The sequence below is a fragment of the Thamnophis sirtalis genome, unplaced genomic scaffold (genome assembly GCF_051295495.1).
Source record: "Thamnophis sirtalis isolate CommonGarterSnake01/CBP01778 unplaced genomic scaffold, rThaSir2_p1.2 scaffold_1, whole genome shotgun sequence".
NCBI classification, from domain to species: Eukaryota; Metazoa; Chordata; class Lepidosauria; order Squamata; family Natricidae; genus Thamnophis; species Thamnophis sirtalis.
Window position 1 is genome coordinate 109109615 of NW_028261381.1, and position 22545 is coordinate 109132159.

The 22545-nt window shown below is 37.9% G+C and overlaps 1 protein-coding gene across 3 annotated transcripts in view; it reads left to right on the forward strand.

Annotated features, from left to right (window-relative positions):
* SMOC1 (SPARC related modular calcium binding 1) overlaps positions 1–22545 on the forward strand; it is a 67486-nt gene that overhangs the window by 16255 nt on the left and 28686 nt on the right. For all 3 annotated transcript variants that reach the window (XM_087721526.1, XM_087721508.1, XM_087721516.1), the window contains exons 2-5: positions 7863–8034; positions 9182–9294; positions 11001–11100; positions 12850–12897. In XM_087721526.1, the coding sequence (XP_087577652.1) occupies positions 7863–8034; positions 9182–9294; positions 11001–11100; positions 12850–12897 (433 nt within the window). The remainder of the gene's footprint in view (positions 1–7862; positions 8035–9181; positions 9295–11000; positions 11101–12849; positions 12898–22545) is intronic.

Below are 22545 nucleotides of genomic sequence, written 5' to 3' on the forward strand. Positions count from 1 at the left end.
TATAACAACTTAATAAAATATCCATGAACTACTGATCATTTTACTTGAAACTACTGTTATCAGATTGGTATGAAGTAGTTTCTCTGAATGTGGCCAAATTTTTCTATGCTGTATAAAAAATTAGGCAAACTTTAACTGTCCACTGCTAATCCATCAACAATCACAATATATTACTTTTTTATTTTTTTTACTATTGTTATTGTTTTAATGCTTTCATTTGCTAGTCTGTGACAATAATAAAGATTGATTGGTTCGTTGATTGATTGATTTGGACAGAAGTATGTTGGTTTACAAGGCATTCTTTAGATTGGAGATCTCGGTCTGCATATTGACAATATGGCATATTGACTAAAATGTGCCAGATTTTAGCTGGCCTGCTCCTGACCTCCTTTCCTGCCTTTCTGGCTAGATATGTAGTCTTGACAGAAACAAAAAAAAAGCCATCTTGAAAACTTACTGCACAATAATGTACTAATCTGACATGAAACAAAACAAAATTTTTACAGCTTTCTTCAAAAGATTTCTTCCTGCTGATATAGGGCAAGTCTTGCTGAACAGCAGAGTATCTGTTTTTCTTTCAGGCGTTTTGGTTTAGAAACTTTTTCTGTAATTGTCAGCTATTGTTTCTTTGACATTTTCAGATTTACTCTAAAATGGCCCAGATTACTCATAGAAAATACTGTCTCTCTGGGACTGGACCAAGCCTTTTGGTCTGCTTTTCAGATTAGTTTCTTCATTTTTTTTTCCCTTGGTGAAAAATGCTCAAGACCAGGCCAGCTAAAATCTGCAGGAGATTTGACATTTTTCATGCACATGGTCAAATTCAAACCAGTTCCTTACCAGCAAGAAAATTTAACTGGTTGATGTTCTGGGAGAGCTCTGAGGAGGCTGGGCTGGAGGACTCTAACTAGAAGTGAGTGAAACTTTAAAAATGAAGGTCTATAAAAATAATTCTTATTCAGACAATAAGGTCCCGTAATGGTAATGTACAAAGCATTCTAAAAGGGTGCTTTACCAAGGGTCCTAAGGTGAACAATGCACCCTTCAAAGGGTTAAAGCCGTGACCTCTAGAAGACTCACCACAGCTGTTATGAAGACTTTCTCTGGCTATCAGCCTTTGTGTATGTATATGCACAGCTGCTTTGCTTCTTCGGATATATCTGTAGGTATTCATGCACGTGTAGAGAAATAGGTTGTTCCTGCTTTTATACTTTGTGAATGTTTTGTGAAATGCTCCTTTGAAGCTTTGCACAGGCCTGTTGTTTAACACTTCCTTGTAAGGATGTGGCCAAGTAGTTAGAGAAAAAGTCTGGGGGAGGAATACTTCTCTGTGGAGCCATTCTTGCTCTGGTTCTTATAATTTTGGATATTATTGTCTCTTGTTTTATGTGCTATTCTGTTTAGTTGGCACAGTTTGATGGGTGTGTGGCGTCTGCTGCTTTTTCTTCTTCTGTACTTCTGCCTAGAAAGTATTTTAATTTTCTCTCTTTTTTTTAAACAGCAAAAAAAGCTTGAGAAATTGTATTTAGACGATGCTATAGTAAAAGTAGGGAAATTCTAGAGATTATAATTATGCAGTGCTTAAAAAGGCACTAAATGCTATTGCCACAGACAGAATTTACTTATTAAAATGTAAAGATGTAGTTACTAAGCACCAGTTGAAGCATTAGATCAGAGATGTGACTGGGCATAAATACTTGAACCAAAGAGATATTCCAAAATAATGCAAAGGTTGACACTGCATTATTGTTTATTTTGTGATGTTGGTATTGCTACACTGAATCTGGCCCCTTTGATTTAACAACAATTACAGATAGTCCTCAACTTATAGCACTTCATTTAGTGATCGTTCAAAGTTACAACATCACTGAAAAAAAGTGACTTATGAGCACTTTTCACACTTATGGTTGTTGCAGCATCCCCATTGTCAAAATTCAGACACTTGGCAACTGACTCATATTTTGCAGTGTCCTGGGGTCATGTGATCACCTTTTGAAACCTTCTGACAAGAAGTCAATGGGGAAGCAAAATTCACTTAACAACCACACTACTAATTTAATAATTGCAGTGATTCGGCAGTGGCAAGAAAGGTCGTAAAATGGGGCAAAACTCACTTAACAAATATCTCACTTAGCAACATAAATTTTGGGGTCAATTGTGGTCGTATGTTGAAGGCTACCTGTACTGTAAGACTAGAATGATGCAGTTGCTGGTAAACTCTCTAAGGGCAAACACATGGGGAATCCATTAAAATACATGTCTAGAAACAGCCTAAAATTGAAAGTAGAAAGGAAACTTCTCAAATATAAATATTTGACATTGTAATAACTCTTTCAAAATCAGTATAAAAATACAATGGTTTTCATACGCATTTGCATCCGAACTCCATTTAATAATAGATCACAGGCATCTTCAAATACAGCATACAATCATATGATGACTTGCTTCAATTCCTAAACTATTCAAAATCTCAGGAGAAATCTAGCAAGATTTTGACCACAAAGTTTTTTTTAGAAAAAATATTTTGACTGTAATTTAATTTATGACCATTTGGAGGGAGCAATAGAAAACATAGCATTTGCTGATTCATTGTGATGTACAGGATTGTACTTTCTACCCAACATGTGAGCAAAGCTTGCCCAGCATCGCATCCATATTTGCTAGTATTCTAACACCCAGCATTCTCAGCGAGTGTAAACAAAAACTAGGAATAGTGGATGTTGGTCTTTGTGCCATTGTATGCTACCGGCTTGGAAAGGCTGATTTAAATTTTAATATTACACCCCTGTGTAGTTGAGAGAGTTACTGTATGTTTGAACAACAAATAGAAAGTTATTTGTATAGAATAACTGTACATTCATCAAGAGATTACCTAGATTCTTCTATTATTTATACATCATGTTGCCAATAGATTTGCATTGGAAGCCACATGGAAGAGAGGTATCTAGCATGTGTTTATATATACAAGGCTAACTTAATTTATCCTGAGGCTTGTTATGGCTCAATGGAATCTATCACTGCAAAAACTTTAACAAAGCAAATGAACATTATTTTACGTTAAGATATTTTAATTTTAAGGTATTTTCTTTTGTTAAATTTCTTGGAGGGATAGATTCTATTTACCCAAGCAAATATGGCTCCTAACCAAGTATTAATAAAGCCTTTCTAAAAGATTATGGTATCTATTGGAGACTTCGCTAAAACTAAAATGTATGTAGAGTAGTTTGCAGTATTATTTTATCAACTGATATGTTTTATTCAAGTTAAAGAAATGCAAGCTTCAGAGGACTTCAAACTGAACAATAAATAGTTATATTTTTGTTTCTAAACAGTACAGCAAACTGTTCTATCTGTATTCATCCAATTTTCCCTTTCTATTAATCATTTTACTAAAATAAAACAGAATGGCTCCAAATTAGGAAAAGTTTTAGTGTTGGCAGCTACATCAGGTCAATTCTTGGCTGGGGAATTCTGGGAGTTGAAATCTACATCTTAAAGTTGCCAAGGTTGAGAAATACTGACCTAGACGAACATATTTCCTTTTATTAAGGAATAGGCAAACAACTCACCCAGGTTTATGATGGTGAAGCAGTAAGGTACAGATGCAAAGGAGATTGTGGCAATAAATTTTGTGTTTTTAAATACTGAAGAGGAATACTAAAACATTCTGCTTTTCTTCTATTTTCTTTCCCCAAACATGGTTCTTTTGTTTTGGTTTAATCCAACACATCCTCTTTCCTTCTTGAATGGTAGGGATTGATCCATACTTGCTTCTGCTGTAATGCAGAGGCTTTGGGGCACCTGATTATAATTTCACAAAAGCTCACATATGCTCCTTAGTTGTATGTTATGATGTGCATGGGTAGGAACTGCTAAACATCTCTTCTTTATGGGGACGGATCCATCCTGAGTCAAATTCTTAAAAGTGGTTCCAGCTGTTGAACAGCTGCAAGTAATCTGCCCTTTTCTCATAGTCATTTGAAGTTCTTTAATCAGTGTTTGTTGTTGTTGTCAGCAATGGTGCTGAGGTGTGGAAAGATGGAGCAGATGGACTTGGGGGGCATATTTAACTTTAGGCTGACCTCTCTTATCTTGCATTTGCTCTCTTCCCAGGTCAAAGGAGGCTGGAATTAGTCTGGAAAGTGGCCATAAATATGCACCTGTGTAAATGCATGTTGAAAAGGAAGGGGTTTAAGGGCAGCTGTTATCTTGGAAGATTTCCCAAAGAGTTCCTCTCCTCTAACTGCCACCCAAGGACTGGTGCACTTTGAATAGAAAGTGAACAATTGTAAAATCCGGTATTAAGGTTATTATCTAGCAGGAGATATTCAGTTACAATAACCTTATGTGAGTGCATTGGCGAGTGTGTTATATTTTTGGTGTCAAAACAATTCTTTGCTCAGGCTTCTATTGAAAAACTAATTTTAAGTGTTGAGAAGGCTTCTTTTACTTAAAGAGAGTTTCCCATGCAATTGTATCCCATATACTAAATTGAAGCATCATGAAATTTGCAATTTTGGGACTATCTACCGTATTTTCCCCAAAATAAGACAGGGTGTTATTTTCTTTTGACCCCCGAAATAAGCGCTTGGCCTTATTTTTGGGGAGGTGTTATTATTTTTGAGGTGCAGGAGATGGCGAGCATGATCACTTCATGGCTGCTGCTATGTTGCAATATTTTCAGGGAGGGCTTATTTTTGGTGAGGGCTTCTTTGAGCGCATGCGCTCAAAAGCCCGATTGGGCTTATTATCCAGGGAAACAGGATATAAAAGCTATTCTTAAACTTGTGTTGGCTACAGGCCAACATATTTTTAAAAGAATATTTCTCCTTGTCTCATAACATACCATGTTTAAAATTTGAACCTCATCTCTGCCAATTGACACTTTCCTCCATTGTTTGGCCTGTTTCACTCTGTTCTTCTTTCTTGTTATGATTGTTCATTCAAGTGTGAGGCCGCTATTGAAGTATGTCAACAAGTTGTTATCTGCAACTTTTAGCTTTATTTATTTAATAAAAGGAGAGAGAGAGAAGAAAAATGTAGAAAAAGGGAACATATATGAACAACATTGCTTAGTAACAGCAATCTAGGCAGTCTTACTTGAAGTTGTAATCTGAGGACTACCTTTACAAATCTTCTCAAAGGGTCCAGGAAGGAGAAATTCACAATAAATTAAAATGTTCAGAATTTGATACCAGAAGGCATATATTAGTGATATAATTCAAGATTTAAAATACCAAGGGCCACATCTTTAATTGGCAATTTCATTTTTTTCAAAGTTGTATTCAGAATTAAAGAACCATGCAGAAATTTAAAAAACAGTACAGCCTTTTAAACAGGTCCTGTTATTCCCTCATACGTCCTCAAGAATCCTTTTGAAATAAAATCCAAAATATTGCACAATTCTACCAGAATGTAGGACATTATTTGTACGTACAGTAGGTGACTTGAGCCAAGCCAAAGACCTAGGGTCAGATTTCCAACATGCATTTCTATCCAATCAAGGAATTAAATTTGTAGAAAAAAGTTTTCTGCTGTTATAAAACATTTAGAATTTTGCTGTGCTATAGATGCTTGGATAAGTAGGCCCAGTTTCTAATTTAAGGAAGTACAGTTTATTTTCTTAGTCTGGCTACAGATAACTGCAACACTTTTATGAAGCTGCAAAAATATCTAATCTTTTCAAATGTGATGTGCTGACAGGTTTACAAGAGATTCTATTTAAAGAAAAAGAAAGTGCCCTGGCCAATATTTGTTGGCAATTTGTAAAATCTTGAGATTAGAAATAGCAAACGAACATGCAGAATAAGAATCATACGAAGTGTGAACTTTGCATGCCTTCTCTCCGCTGTTGCAGGAGACTTTCTCCACAGAAACTGACTGACATGCAGTATAGTCAGTTTTTAATTCTGTCCATCAAAATGTTTCAAAAATGACTAAAGTGAAAAAAGATGTTTAGTCTAACTTGTCAAAAGTGGATATTTCAGGTAGACAAATTTCAACATCTAAAAAATCACGCCAATAAGCTTGGAACAGTTAAGCACCATTTTTAGCCACTTTACCCTCAAAAAGTATGTAACAGTTTTAGATAATTTAAATATTCCCAATGAAACAATAATAGTGGATAGAGGAGAATATTTATAGCTCAGTGTTGAAATAATGGTCTTTGGTACTCTCTGAGCTTGGTTGCTTTTTTTACAGATACTTCATACTTCATAGTAGGTAACATTAACTGTGCAACCAAACTCAGAATGCCAAGAATCCCTCATAGAGAAAAGAACAAAAATGTTGATATTGTTTTGATTTGGTGAGGGAATTTGCTTTTGAAATTAGCCTTCTGTTGCTATTACAAGCTGTGGTGCTTACCCAGAGGTGGTTTTCAGCCGGTTCTCTCCAGTTTGGGCAAACCATAGCGGCGGCTGCAGGAGGTTCCACCCGGTGCTCACCCATCCCAATGTAATGCGTGAGCACTGCACATGCGCAGAAGGTGGTGCACATGCACAGACGAGGTACGCTCATGCAAGCGCATTCACATTTTCAAACCAGTAGAGAAGGTAAGTAAATCCCACCTCTGTGCTTACCTCAGTTTACTGGCCTAGAGTTATTACTGAGGATGGAGAACATATAAAAGTATATTAGTTAATAATATAAATGGCCACATTTTCTTTTTTCTCTTGCGTTCTTTTTTCTCTTCTGGTTTGTACTATCTTTTATTCTATTCAATTTTTTTCTGTAAAATTATACTATATACTATTTATGTTATTTATAATATTTATATGGCCGCCTACTCGCTCACAGCAACTCTAGGTGGCTTACAAACAGTAAAAACCCAAAATAGAAAACAACAACAATAAACTCCCATCCACCCATCCTAGCGACAGCACACAATTAAATGAGCCATTTGATGGGCTCCATTACATTCTGGGTTCCTCAGGCCTGCTGGCAAAACCATGTGTTCAGGGCCTTACGAAAGACTGTCAAAGCAGCGGCCAATATAATGTAGTTGATAATTATAATATAATATTTAACATAAGATGCATTCAAATTCACTGTACTTAAAAAAAATCTATAATTATTTTAAAAATGGCAGAAAAATGGCAAAAACGTTGGGAGAGAAATCAGAAATTGACACTGGCCACATCATATAAGGGAAATCTTTATAAAATGTCCTATAGGTGGCACCTCCCCCAGCAAGATTAGCTAAAACGTTTAGCAATATGTCCCCAAACTGTTGGAAATGTAAGCAAATTCCAGGTACTACCACATGTGGTGGACCTGTAAAAAAGCAAGGAAATTTTGGATACAAATTTATATTTGATTAGAAAAAATGGTTAGACAACGTATATAGTTCAAGCCAGAATTACTTCTATTAGGCATTATACCAGATGGCTATGATAAAGGGACAATATACTTAATGCTACACACCCTGACCGCCACAAGAATGGTGTACATGCAGCAGTGGAAGAGTGAAAACACCCCTTCAGAGGAGATGATAAGAAAGATTTTGGTCTGTGCAGAAATGGATAGACTAACATTAAAAATAGAAGACAAAGGAGCGACAGAATATTATGACACATGGAACAGATTCTACCAATGGTTAGAACCATGAGGTGGAAGTTGGAATATGGAAAAAATTGGTTAGGTGGACTTGAAAAGAGATATTATATATGCATTGGTGTATTAGAATGAATATGATGGTCAAAAATAACTACAATGCGAGCATTGTGTAAATAGTATATATGTTATTTGTTTTTCACATTGGTTTTCATGGCAAGTGAAATGCCAGGACAATCACACTGTATTCAATATATTTATATGCAAATAATTAAAGAAATATTTTTCACCTATTCTGCTATCCATAGTTTTTAATAAGTGACCACGACCAAGACCCTCAATGTAACCTTCAGTGCTCCAGATCTGCTGCCAAGCCTCTCTGTGCTTCGGATGGCAGGACCTATGAATCCATGTGTGATTATCAGAGAGCAAAGTGCAAGGATTCCAATCTGAATGTGGCACATCGAGGCAGATGTAAAGGTAAGAAATTTTAAAAAGGCACTTCTGTTCATCTGGGATAGAAATATTGAGTGTATTATTTCATAACTCAATTTGATACTGTTTAAGCTAGAAAGATAAATTGGAAATACGTATTTGCCTAAAAAGAATTATTCAGACATCTTTGGCAAATAAAAGGACCTGGAGAGGAGACAGTATGTTAATAGAGAGTAAAGGATTAAAATAATGATCGGCAGAATATGAGGCTTTTTTGAGGGCTGCAAACTAATGTACTACAGAAACAGCTGTCATTTTCAAATCAAATTAATGATGTAATATCAGAGCATCATGATGATCATAACAAACATTGGGAATTAAGATAAAGGTAAGGTAAAGGTAAAGGTTCCCCTCGCACATATGTGCTAGCTGTTCCCAACTCTAAGGGGCAGTGCTCATCTCTGTTTCTAAGCCAAAGAGCCAATGCTGTCTGATGACAATTCTGTGGTCATGTGGCTGGCATGACTAAATGCTGAAGGTGCACGGAACACTGTTCCCTTCCCACCAAGGTGGTTCCTATTTTTTCTACTTGCATTTTTATATGCTTTCGAACTGCTAGGTTGGCAGAAGCTGGGACAAGTAACAGGTGCTCACTCTGTTACGCAGCGCTAGGGAATTAAGATTAACATTGGGAATTAAGATACCATTCTTAATATTTCACAGTCTTCTAATTGGTAGAATTTGTCATGTGTTATTTTCTGGAAAGGTTACGGTTGAGAGATGAAGGACACCTGAATAGCTTAGAACTCAACCTTTTCTTTACCCCCCTGAAATTCCTTTTTTGGCCACGTACCATGGCCACAGACTCCAAGACTTAACTCAATATTTAAATGGTGGATGGTGGTGAATGGAAGAATTTATATTCCTTGCAGACAGATGGTTATGAGCATTCTTTTAAAGTTGCCTCTTGAAAAAGCATCTTTGGGACCTAGGTCTACTGTTATAATCCCTGATTATTTGACATGCCGATGGGCTAATAATAAAAAATATCTTGGAGGCTCTGTACATAAATAAATGTTCAGCAAAGCAGGACTGTTTAAGTTTTTCTTTTGCACTTATTTTCATTGAAATGTCATATGCTTTTGACATATTGCTTATCTTTATTTAAATTCTGAATGGATTTTCTTCCTAGATGCTGGTCAGAGCAAATGCAGATTAGAAAGAACCCAAGCACTGGATCAAGTGAAGAAGCCACAAGAAGCGGTCTTTGTTCCAGAGTGTCATGAGGATGGATCATTTACCCAAGTAAAATTTTTATTTTATGATTTTCAAACTTTTAGACTTTCTCTTACACACTTAACCAATATCATAAATTGTGGGAAATGTCTTAATCCATAAACAATTGTGGTTGAAGCAGTGTCTGACATTTATATTTTGCATTGTTACCTGTACATGCACACATATTTTATGAAGATACCTGATAGACTATACAAACAATTAACATGGCTTTGTGGTAATTGGCCCAGAAAATTTGAGGCTCTAATGACTCAGGAAGTGTTTGTGAATTGTGAAAAGGAAAGTTCACAATGCCTTCTTTCCTCCCTCCCTCCCTCCCTCCCTCCCTCCCTATAAGTGGGAGCTAAATACAAGCTTTCATAATTATAGCAGGTTTGTATAACATAGTACATTTGGGGAGAACTAGGCTTTTGGGTGTCCCAAAGGTGATTTTTTTCAAAAGGCAACTGGACTTTGTTTTTCCTTGAAGATATTTCACTTCTCATCCAAGAAGTTTCTTCAATTCTGACTGAATGGTGGAGGATGAAAGGATTTATGTTCTTTGCAATCATCTGGTCATTGGCACTTTTTTGGAGAGTCATTGAGGCACTTGGAGGTCTATCTGTGCCCTCAAGGTCACCTGAATAATGCAAATGGGTGTGGAACCTTCTTGGAACTGCTGGAAGAATTGTGTTGTAAACAGGAGATAGGTGGTGTCATTTTCCTCCCACTCTGATGAGTTAACTGTTAATCTTAATGTAAATGGCCTCTTTGACCCCACTTTCAAACCAGCAGTCCTTTCTGTCCAGAATGTGGACTTTGCTATTGTCCAAAGAGTGACCTTTGCCTTTCTAAAACAGATGGACTGCTGAATCTTGTCGTGATGGCCATGTTGTGCCATGTGTTTGTGAAGTGGTTGTTTTGTTTCTCCAATATACAATGTCTCACTGTATTGTATTGCTTATATCACATTGCTCAATTTGTTATCCTTGGGGTGGACGAGCTTCTGCCTTAGTGTATTAGACAGAACCTTGCTATTAACACCCCAATCAACAACTAAAAAGCCACACACAACAGGCACCATATAAATACTACATACAGAATGGGCCAAAGCACACACACTGCTAGAGAGAAGTTCCCTGAGGATGGACTCCAGCATGAGTCTAAAAGCTTGAAAAACTAAACTTCCGGTCCCAGTGACCAACCCAGATTGGACCCTATATCTACTCACTCTAAGAACTTGCTTTCAGTTGCAGAAATATAGTTAAAAAGAGATTTTCGGGACATCACCATTTATAATTTCTGTAAATGGGCTCAAGCAGCACACTGAGCAACAAAATATAATCAAGCTTATTACATCATAGAAATGCAGGAGACAAGTCTTTAATATGATGGTTATGCATGTCATGGTTATGTGGTAATGCATCCACTAAGTATTGGTGGATAAAATTGGAAGGTAATGTCTGACAGTAATATAAAAAAGACAGCACACAGCACAAATTAGGGTTTCTGGTTTCCTGTAAAATGATTAAAAGCAGTACCGTTCTTTTTTTGAAATAATATTAATGTTTGAACTATAAATATTGCATGCTGTGCAACATAACAAACCGTTACACGAATATGCATGAAATACGTTTCCTTATTCCTGAAAATGTATTTTTAAAGAGATGAAAGTTGTTGCATTAATGTGGAGCCAGAGGCATATTGCAAAACTAACCATCTATTCTCTCAAACAGGTCCAGTGCCACACCTACACTGGATATTGCTGGTGTGTCACTCCAGATGGCAAGCCTATCAGTGGTTCTTCTGTGCAGAACAAAACTCCTGTATGCTCAGGTATTGAAGGCAGAGAATTGAAGGTTTGCATACTTTGAAAGGAATAAGCTCTTTGCATTTGTAATCTTTAAAACTCAATTAATACAGCTCAACAGTCCAAACTGTACTCTGTGCTCTGTACTCAACAACAATGGTTGTTGTCCATCTTGTGGCTGAAACCTTGCTAGTCAAGAAATATCAATTGGAGTTACAGGTAGTCCCTGATCTATGATCACAAATGAGGCCAGGCCTTTGGTTGTAAGTTGTTACTGTTACTGCTACTGTTGTAAGCTGAGTGATCATGTGACTGGACTTGATTTTTCAATCGTTTTTACAACAGTTGTTAAAGTAGTCACCATCATTAAATAAACAATATGGTTGTAACTTAGAATCCAGCTTGTCCATTGGACCTTATTTCCCATTTCTTTGCTGGAAAATGGCAAAAAAAGTTGGAAAAGGCCACGGGACACGGCAGCCAGGGAGCTGGTTGCCAAGCAACCAAAATGAGATCATGTGACCATAGCAGTAGCAATAGCAGTTAGACTTATATACCGCTTCATAGGGCTTTCAGCCCTCTCTAAGCGGTTTACAGAGTCAGCATATTGCCCCCAACAACAATCCGGGTCCTCATTTTACCCACCTCGGAAGGATGGAAGGCTGAGTCAACCCTGAGCCGGTGAGATTTGAACAGCCGAACTGCAGAATTGCAGTCAGCTAAAGTAGCCTGCAGTGCTGCATTTAACCACTGCGCCACCTCAACCATGGAGGTGGGGCAGCAGGTATAACTTTGAGGATGTATTGTAAGTGGAGTAAAGATTTTTGTGGCTGTTGTATCTTCAAATTATTAAGTGACTAGTCATAAGTCAAGGACTACCTATAGTGCTAAACATACATTGATAATAAAAATAGTTTCTTGATTCTGTTTGAGTAGTGTGTTTCTTTTAATAAATAAATGGTATATTGTTACTTATTGTTTAACAGAAATCCTTAAGAATGAAATAATTTAAATTCCTATCATGTCTGGAAAAAAAAATTCTGGCAATTTCAATAATTATCTCTAGAAGAGTCTGTTTTGGGTTTAGCTGGATAGCACAACTCTTAAATTAACCATTTATGCTACACTGCCCATTTCTGTTGTACATCTATGAAAAAAAAAACATTGGCTCTACAGCAGGGGTGTCAAACTCAAGGCCAGCGGGCCACATCCGGCCTGCAGGGTGCTTAAATCTAGCCCATGGGGCTTGTCTGGAAATAGCAAAGGACCGGCCCACGGTGCCTCTGGCAGATAAAATTGATTTTTGGCCAGCAGGGTACTGCTGCAGGAGGCGTCCGTCCCCCCCCCCCCCACTTCCAGGCAGCCCACGGAGGAGAATTACAATAATGATCCGGCCCTCGAAAAAATCCAGTTTGACACCCCTGCTCTACAGTGTTAGTTTTAATATTAAGTATGGTTCTGATCAATAACCAAATTACCATGGTTCATTGACCATGCTGTTTATCAGGTTGGTGACATCACCAATTTTCCTGACTGCCTTTTTTTGTCCTTGTAATTCATAAGTTTATTTCAAATTTAAACCAGCAAAAAGACAGACCTAATTCAGAGCTGGCAGGCAAAGCAATAAGTGTAGGGAATCAATGATTGTTTGGATCCAGATGTCTAGCTACTACTATTGGCATAGTGCTTTGAAGCTTCCTATAGATTGGACAGTAATTTGGATGATACCAGTGAATGTTTTGCTCATATACTAACATACTTGTTTTTCATTTAAGGCTCAGTAACCGACCGGCCATTAGGACAGGGTAATTCTGGAAGAAAAGGTGAGTAAAGTTCTATGCTACAATGAGGGGAGGTTTTGAAGGCTTTCCCATTTATCATCTGCCCCATGTTTGAACTTTCTAGGACAGGGTTGTCAAACTCAAGCCCAATGGGCCAGATCCAACCTGCGGGGTGCTTAGATCTGACACGCGGGGCTGCCCTGAAAACAGTGAAGGACTGGCCAGGGGTGCCTCTGCCAGTGCTTGGGTCACCACAGGTACCTCCGACACAAGTGACGTCGACCTGGCCATGCCCCCTGGCCATGCCCCCCCCCCAGGTCAAAAACAACCCTGATGTGTCACTCAATGAAAACTAGATTGACACCCTTGTTCTAGGAGAATATAAAGCATAATGAAAGGATGCCATTGTAACAAATTTCAACTTCTATGCTGGACATTAATGCTACATCTTAAAGTATTACTTAAAAATAAGAATTTTGGCAGAAATTTCAAGCTAATCATGCTAACCTTGAGGACATCTAGTATTCTTGTACAATGAATGAAAAACTTGCATGCTTAACATAAGCTTCATACAAGGTACAGTGGCTGTTCCAAGTTAGGTTTTATGACTTTTCTTTCTGAGACAGTAGCATCTTTGACTTGGATATAGTTGGTCTTTTCCCCCCAGCTCAGCAGAAGAATAATCAGGTCAACTCAAATGCTGCTATAACATGCCATTGTTCTTTCATTTCCCAAGTATAATCTTTATAAGCCAACAAAATACTTGATCTTTATGTAAACCATTCTCTATTTCACTTGAAGATTAATAGCTTTAAAAGTTCTTTAGTCAAATCTTTCAAATGACTTCAGCTGGGATTCCAAGGCAGACAATATAGAAAATTGTGTAGTTTTGTATTATATTTTCCATATTTCTACTGGGAACAATTCCCCTTTAATTCCATTGTAAAGGCTAAATAAACTGTTACACGCATTTCAGCATTTTTATAAGCCTGTCCCTTTAGGAGCTGAATCAGAAATCATACAAATTATCAGCTTTTGCTAAAATGAACAATACTAAGGAGGATATGTTTCATTTATGTAGTGATTAGATTTATAATTGATGCTTATCTTCCAGAATTATGATATGTGCTTTAGAAAAGTACGTACTTTGGATTTTTGAACTTTTTCTAATATATTGCATGTTACTATGATCTATGCTTATTATAGAATTGCAGTTATCCAAAGTTCCTGGAAGTAGTCAGATATATGACTACTAGTCAGATATATGACTATATGACATAATATGTAAGTAAAATTTAACTACTCAGTTGTAATAACTAAAAATGGCTTCTAGTGGTTGTCAGCCATATATTCTGAATAATTATATGTCGGTTATTATATGATAATTATTATCCATAAAATTAAATAGTACAGTCATCTAGAAACTCGAACTTTTAAAAAGCTGTTTGGCTGATCGGTGTTGGAAATAAAGTTTCTGATCAATTGAAACAGTGATCTCATCCAGCAAGGCAAATTTTGTTGGTCAAAGCCATTTTCAGCCTGATGATCCCCATATGTATTTGGGCTACAATCTTCAAAATTCCCAGCTACCCTGAATGCTATCCAATGTTTACATGAGAACTATTGTTTTAATGCTTTCAGACATGAGGTTTTAATGGTTTTAGCCACTACAATCCAGACAAGTAGAATGTGGCTTTTTGTACTAATCCTCCCTTAGTTTACACCACTGATTGATGAGAAATGATGTCAGCGAGATCAGCATTCAGGTAAGAGCTACCAAAAGACTTTACTGCTATATAGCAGCCATGTGGTAGTAAAGGTAATCAGTATATCCTTGGGTACCATTTTGTATAAGGTGGCAACCAAATGATAGGGAATGAAAATGTGGTTTTCTCTGTGCTGTTTATTGTCACTGCACTGCAAAAGAGGGTTAGGGAACTATACATATATAATACATGATGCCATTCATTGTTGCTGGGAGTTTTCTCTCATAAAAAAACATGTTGCAAACATCTATCTGTTGTATAAAGGGGGTTCTTATTTCATTTCCTGCTACATTTTGACCCTACATTATGCAAAGCAAAAAATAATAATAAAATTAATCTTTTTTATTAAAGAGGATAATAGAGAGATATTTATTTCCATCTTCCATGCAAACCTTGCTTTCCTTTGTAGTGATTCTGTATGCTGTCAAACTGGGAGGGAAAGAGCAAAAAACACATGAATTCTCAAACTGAATCTTCTGCCATTTTTCCATGGAAAGGGTAGAGAGGAGGAGGAAAAAAAGAAACAGCAGCATAATTTGTTCAACTCTGGGTTTCAGTATCCCTCACCTTGGAAGTGAGAGTAACAATTGGGGTTTATAAGAATTTGTTGCTCATTCATCTGAAGTCTTGGATTAAACCACTCCTGACCTTTAATCCTTCTCATATGTAATTGATGTAAAGCAGAACAGCTCCGCTCTTTTCTGCCATGTGCTGAACGGTGAATTGACTGAAACTTGACAGTATTTTTATGTCTGTTTCCATCAGGGGTTTTTTTTTTTTGGTCCTGCCCTTTCACTGAACTTTCCCATTTGTTTGCCTGAAAGTAAGTTGTCAGGGTTCCCGCTCCCACTTCATCTCTACTGTTCCTTAATCTACCTTTTGTCTTTGTCTAGCTACTAAAGAGAGAGCAGCCTTCCAGCTTATTAACGCATATATTTCAGTCAGAAGTCTTCTGCCTTATATGAAACTACATACACCCAGAGGTGGGTGGCTCCCAGTTTGGCTTGGATCGGGCAAACCGATAATAGCAGCGATGGGAGGCTCCACCCACCCTTGCGCATGGGAGCATGTCCAAACCGGTAGTAAAAAAATTGGCAACCCACCATTGCATAAACCTAGTTTCTTTACCGGTTTGGGGACTGGTTGGGTGAGACCTTTCTTGCTCCACCTCTTTAATAAGCCTGTCACAATGGTTACATGTAATATTTCCCAGATAATTATTAATATTATCCTTAAATTCCTAATTCTTGCTGATTGAGAGTTAAATATGTTGAAACACAGCAATTTTTTGGTTAAACAGTGCAATATTTGATCTTGGGTTAAATGTTAGTCTTCCTCCCCAGCCTACTGACTTGCTTTGCACTTTTGAGTTTTGAGTCTTTCATTTTCATTCTTGTTTCTACATTTCACATTTGTGAAACAACTCAGCTCCCATATTTTATTTTGGTAGTACAGCTGCAATATTAATTTGTTTTTTTTAATCTTGGAACTCATGTCAATGTTCATAGTATTCTCTCTAAGTTTTGTTGTAAAAACCATGTAAGGTAAGTTGGGCTGAGAAAGAGTAACTGGGCCAAAGTCATCTGGTAAATTTCCATGGTTAAGAGTGGACAAGAGGGTGGGCTTTCCTGGTGCCAGTCCAATGCCTCAACTAGGACAGCACAGTGGGTTGCTTTGCATATTAGTATATTGGAGAGTGCAATATTATGAAATAACTTGGTTTAAATGAATGGTTTGGTCTAGGACAGAGGTGTCAAACTCACGTCCCATGGGCTGGAATCGTCACATGCTGGCCACACCTACCCCCGATTTAGTGAAGGGGGAAAAGTCGTGATATGTCATGTGACAACAACATGATGCCATGAGTTTGATATCCTGGTCTAGGATTAACCTCACAAAAGAACACCTTCCAATATTTGCATCTTTTAAAATCTTATAGTTTTAGGAGAGCTTGACCATCATATAAGAATTTCCAGTCTGAAGACGTTGACGATCCCTGGCCCAAGAGCCAATAAACAGAAACTAAAAACTTTTGTTGGTACTGAGATGCCATGAGAGTTGGTTTTTTAGTTTGAAAATAAGGAAGATACTAGATGAGGTAGCGCTGCTTTGAAGAAATGTCATTTAAATGCTTCCTTAATTTAAAGATGTCACTACAGGAAAAGGCTTACAACATAGTTCCAATCCATTTACCAACTCTTATATTTTCTAGGCTGAGAAGCTCTTACTTTTATGTTAAGAATTTCAAAAAAATGGTTACTCTAATGACCTTTGATCTGCTATTATTTAAGGTGGCCTAAAAGCTGTATGTGCTGCTGATTGCAACTGTGATATTGTCAAATGGAATCATATGACACTATAATTGTTTTTCTAATGACTTCATTGGTGCACAATTATTTTGTACATCACACTTAAGGGGAGGTGCAGTAAGGAAATAATAATTTTGACTTGACAGTTCACTATGATATGTTCTCCCCCTAACTTAAATTTAATCCTATCTTTTACCTGTGTATTTATTATTTATCTTATTTCTTAAAAATGCTTTTGGTGTGATTATATTTATTGCTTAATCATGAACAAAGGTGAAAACATGTCTCTCCAACCTATATCTATTGCTAGCTCCCATCTTGTTTCTGTAGTTTTGGATTAGTTGTTGATTTATAAACTTCAATCTTTATTAGATTGAATACAATACACAATATTCTAAAGTATTCAGAATATAATTGGCAATTTTATGCTTTTCTGTGGGCAATCTGCAGAAGTCTTTTTTTCTCTCATGCTGTCTACATCAAGGTAGTTCACATTTTGTTTTGTAAAAATTTTGTAAATAGCAAATCTGGCACAACATTTTCAGAATTTTTAAATTTTTTGAGGGAAAACAGATGCACACCTCAGAAGTTCAATCATTCTCTGTTAATTCAATGGAATGTAGCATTCCACAACGGTTAGCAAATTCCAGAAGGTCCGGAATGACTGAATTAAGTTTTGACTGCATCTGGAGAGTCATTTTCCCCCAGATAGATTTGTTTATTAAACCTGGAATGTGATGTAATAATTCCTGCCCCTGTAGAATATCAGTGCCAATGTAAGATCATTCTTTTTCTTTGTGTTAAATGAGTTGGAATGGGTACTGAAAGCAGAACAGAAAATGTGTTATTTTTGTCTTGGAATTCATGTCATATTAAATGAATAACTGCATAAACGGTTAGTTGTTATTAAGGGTAAGTGATCATTGGCACAGACTTAAATGCGCTTTGTAGCTTTGTGCCTGGAAAAGAAACACATACACAAACACACACACAAAGAGAGAGAGAGAGAGAAAGAGAGAGAGAAAGAAAGAAAGAAAGAAAGAAAGAGAAATAGAGAAATAGAGTTGTATGTTTGTTTTCCACTATGCTGATGTAAGACAGAATAGTTAGATTAAAACAGATTTTTATTTTATTTATTTATTCATCCATCAATTCATCCATCTATCCATTATAACTGACTGAATCTAAAATAACTCTGGGCAGCATTCAAGAATAAAAACAGAAGCGTAAAAGAAAAACATAACATTTTAAAGATGTTTAACGTAGCAGTCCCCAGCCTTTTAAGCACTAGGGACCAGGTTCTGGAGAGAGGTTGTTTTTGCAGAGTGGAAGGGGCGTGGTTTCGTGTACTGTCTGCATCACGCGGATGGGGCTTCGCTTGTTTGTAGGGCCTGATTTTTGGCATGCTGTGGTTCAGTGCTGGTCCACAGACTGGAGGTTGAGGACCCCTCCTTTAACAGGTAACACTACTGTATCAATTGTTATTGAAGGGATACTGAAATTAAAAGGAAACTGATCTTAAATCTTGGCCATTGACAAAAAAACCTACCCATTCTATACATTTCTTTAGAAAAAGTTCAGTAGATGGAGGGCATAGTTTTCCTGCCTTTCAGAATAAATTCTAGAATGATTTTAGAGAAGGCATGTAGAGAAAGCGCTCTAGAAAGAGTGCAGAGAAGAGCAACAAAGATGATTAGGGGACTGGAGGCTAAAACATATGAAGAACGGTTGCAGGAATTGGGTACGTCTAGTTTAATGAAAAGAAGGACTAGGGGAGACATGATAGCAGTGTTCCAATATCTCAGGGGTTGCCACAAAGAAGAGGGAGTCAAACTATTCTCCAAGGCATCTGAGGGTAGAACAAGAAGCAATGGGTGGAAACTAATCAAGGAGAGGAGCCACTTAGAACTAAGAAGAAATTTCCTGACAGTTAGAACAATTAATCAGTGGGATTACTTGCCTCCAGAAATTGTGAATGCTGCAACACTGGAAGGTTTTAAGAAGATGTTGGATAACCATTTGTCTGAAGTGGTGTAGGGTTTCCTGCCTAGGCAGGGGGCTGGACTAGAAGACCTCCAAGGTCCCTCCCAATTCTGTTATTCTATTCTATTTAATGGAAAATGAAAAATAGTATGCCAGAATTCAATACTTAAAGATATAGATTTTTAAAAATGTTCATCAAAATATGCCCAAATATAAAATTATGTTATTTATATTATTCAGAATAGAGAACCTAAAGGTCAGTTGCTCCAATGATCTTTAGTATTCCATGTTTGGCCTAGGTATTGATCCAGAATTTACAAATATATTAAATTGTGTGAATGTCTTGGGGACAGTGGTCCAGGCTGCTTCTGTGGCCCTGGTGGTGAGAAAAAGAAAAAGGTGTGTGTCCGTGAGGGTGGGCGGGTGGGTGAGGAGGAAAGAATTGAGAAGCAAAAGTACACTTTGCGATATTTCTCCCTGGGTTCATTGAACACAGCTGGAGATGTAAAGAGGGGTATTATGGCTTCTGACCATGCAGGTGGCTGAAGGAAGGCCAATTGTGTCTGGGAGGAATTAGGCCAAAAATTTGGACTATTTATTTAATCCTCTGGAACAGCCTTTTTTCTCGTCTGTTTTTCTTTTCCTGTTGAACAGACCGCTTTACAGGGGGCACGTGTGGTAATTAACACATGCAGCTGTGGGTCTTCAGCCATATGGTTGAATTTCAAATGACCATTGATCTGCACCCCTGCCCCCTTTCTGCAACCTGAGGACTTGAAGATGTGAGGAGGTTTAATGCAGAGGCTTTACTGTTGGGGGAGGGAGGGAGCGAGAGAGAGAGAAAGAATGAGAATATAAATATAAGGCTTTTTTAAAGAATCAGGAATAATGGTCCTGTCCCAATACAGTTTGTTTAAATAAAACAAGATTTGCTCACCTTTACCTTTTTATACCAGAATTTTCACAGGAAAGAGGGAGACAATTTTTTTGCTGCACTGGCAGCAAAACATTTAAATATTTTCCACTCCTATGCAGCAGGCACTTTTTCACTTGTCTCCATTTGACCTCTGCTTTCATAGACTAGTGCATCAAGTAATTAAAGCTAGTTATGTTTCTATCTCGATTGCAAATAAGAAATTGGAGGAGGGGTAGAATATGCTGGGAAGAAAAAAAGCCAGTTTGATTTAAAAAGTAAAAGAAGAAGAAGAAGAAGTAGTAGTGTTGGATACTCTCTGAAGATTAACTTGGCTTTAGAACAGGCCAGATCTGGAGGTTGGGCCCTATTTTACAGTGATTTTCTACCTTCCTCTGTGACAGGTTCTAGCTGGTGTTAGTGGGATGTGAGAGGTTGAGCAGTTCAATCTTTGGCCTCTGTAGAGTGGGGTGCCTCATGGTTCAGGTCTTTCACTTCTCCATTTTACCATCCATATCATCTACATGAGAATGCTTGGAGAGATCATCGAACACCATGGGGTGCAGTATCATCAGCATGCAATCTGCTATGCGTCTCCACTTCCTGACAACCAAGTGACACTGCCTTGGTAATAGTTCAAAAGCCTGTAATGCATTGTTGGGGAGAAATCAGTTTCAATTCACCCCTAGCAAGATAGAGTGGCTCTGGGTTTTGGTGAGGTATCATTTGTTACTCTTGCTGGCATGGTTACTCCTCCAGACAGAGCTGGTAATGCCGCCTGGTGGGGTCCTCCTGGACTCTTGACTCCTGCTCAAGGAGCAAGTGGGCACAGATTCATCTTGTGTGCCCATTCTTGAACCAGGAGGCCTTGATCATAGTATCTCATGATGGTCTGGTCACTTCCTGGCTGGATTTTTGCAGAAGGCCCTCTGTAAATTACTGCTGATTTAAAAGGCAGTGGCACACACAATTCTGGGTGCTTTGAGGTTCGCCAAAGTTATACCACTGCTGTGTGAGTTTCCGTGGCTTATAGCAGTGATGGCGAACCTTTTCGACACTGAGTTTGAAAAGGCACCATGCACATGCTCATCTAGGTTGCAATCTGGAAGAGGAGCTGCCCAGGAGGCATCCGTGCGCGGGAAAATGAACTTCCGGTTTCTGGTGCGTGAATGCGTGCCATCCAGCTAATCTTCCGGTTACTGGCACGCTTGTGGGTGTGACGATCAGCTGGCCGGCACGCATGCTCATGCTGGAAAACGGAAGACCAGCTGTTTCAGTTTCCAGCACTGCCGCATGCTGAAGACCAGCTGATTGTTGCAAGCACATGTTCACGTGAAACCCGGAAGACGAATGGGTGACACTGCACATGCCAGGCGACATGGCTCCGTGTGCTACTTCAGGCACGTGTGCCATAGGTTTACGTCACGGGCTTATAGTTTCTTTCTGGGTGTGATTCAGGATACTGGTTAGCACCTTTAAAGTCCTGATTTTCACAAAACTAGGTTGTCTGTAGGATCATTTCTCCTACCGACTCACTAGGTCTGATAGGGTGGGTGTGCTTCAAATCCCTTCCTTCAAATGTTGCCCTCTAGTGGGATCTAGATAAGTGTGCCTTCCTGGTAGCTGACCCTAGTCTTCGGAACACCTTCCCCACAAGATCCGATGGGGCTTCTAGCCTTCTGAAACGTCCTAGCTCCCCCCCCCCCAACATTGAGGTAGTGTGAATCTGGAGCCTAGAAGGGGAGATGTGGCTAAGTTAGGGTCCCTAAGCATTTTCTGTGGTTTTTAATTTATTTTTACTATCTTTATTGTTGTTTGTGAGCTGCCCAGGGTTATATTGCATAAGGTGGGCACTGGGCAGGTATATAAATCTGTTAAATAAAATCAAATAAATAAACACACTTGCATGGAAACATCTCTCCATGAGTTCCAGCTGAATTTGAAAGTTATTCATATCTTGGCATCTGTTGCTTTCAACTACTGTGTCTGGGTTTGTACATTTCATTAATTTACAGGGTTCTTTTTTGGTGTGTCCTGTTGAGTGTAATCCAAATGGTTGGTTGGGTTTTTGCAGCATGGTAAACCATAAACCATGATTTATAAACTGAAGTGGCTGGGTTTATATTTCACGCTTTTGGGTTACGTTTTACATCTTGTGCCAGAAACTGCTTTTTATTTGCTTGGAAGGTATGAACTACGCATACAGTTCCATGGATTCTAAGAGCCTAACTTCAGGAAAGTTTAAATTATTTTTTGAAAAACAGTGAACATTGTAGACAGTTGTTTGGGTTATGTGAGTATATTCCAATTGTTTTTATTCTTAGGATCAGGTATATTACAAAAATTTTCCTGTTAAATCAAGAAATCATATAATCTGCTTTTTCTGTTCTCTACGAATATCTTTTAAAAAATGTTTTAATTTACATGAAAGAATCCTTTGCTTTCCAATATGCATTGTAAAAAGTGTATTTTTATTGGGGGGAAAAGGGGATAAAGGACATCTAGTTGCATTACAGCCATAACATTATTTGTAGTATGCAGGAAGATACTGTATATCCATAAATGAAATTGCAATATAGAGTGATATAAATAATATGCAAAATATTTATAATAAAGTAAATGCTTACTGTGTTCTGTAACAGTAATCCTCCACTTACAACAGTTCAGTTAGTGACCGTTCAAAGTTACAAAGGCACTGAAAAAAGGGACTTATGACCGT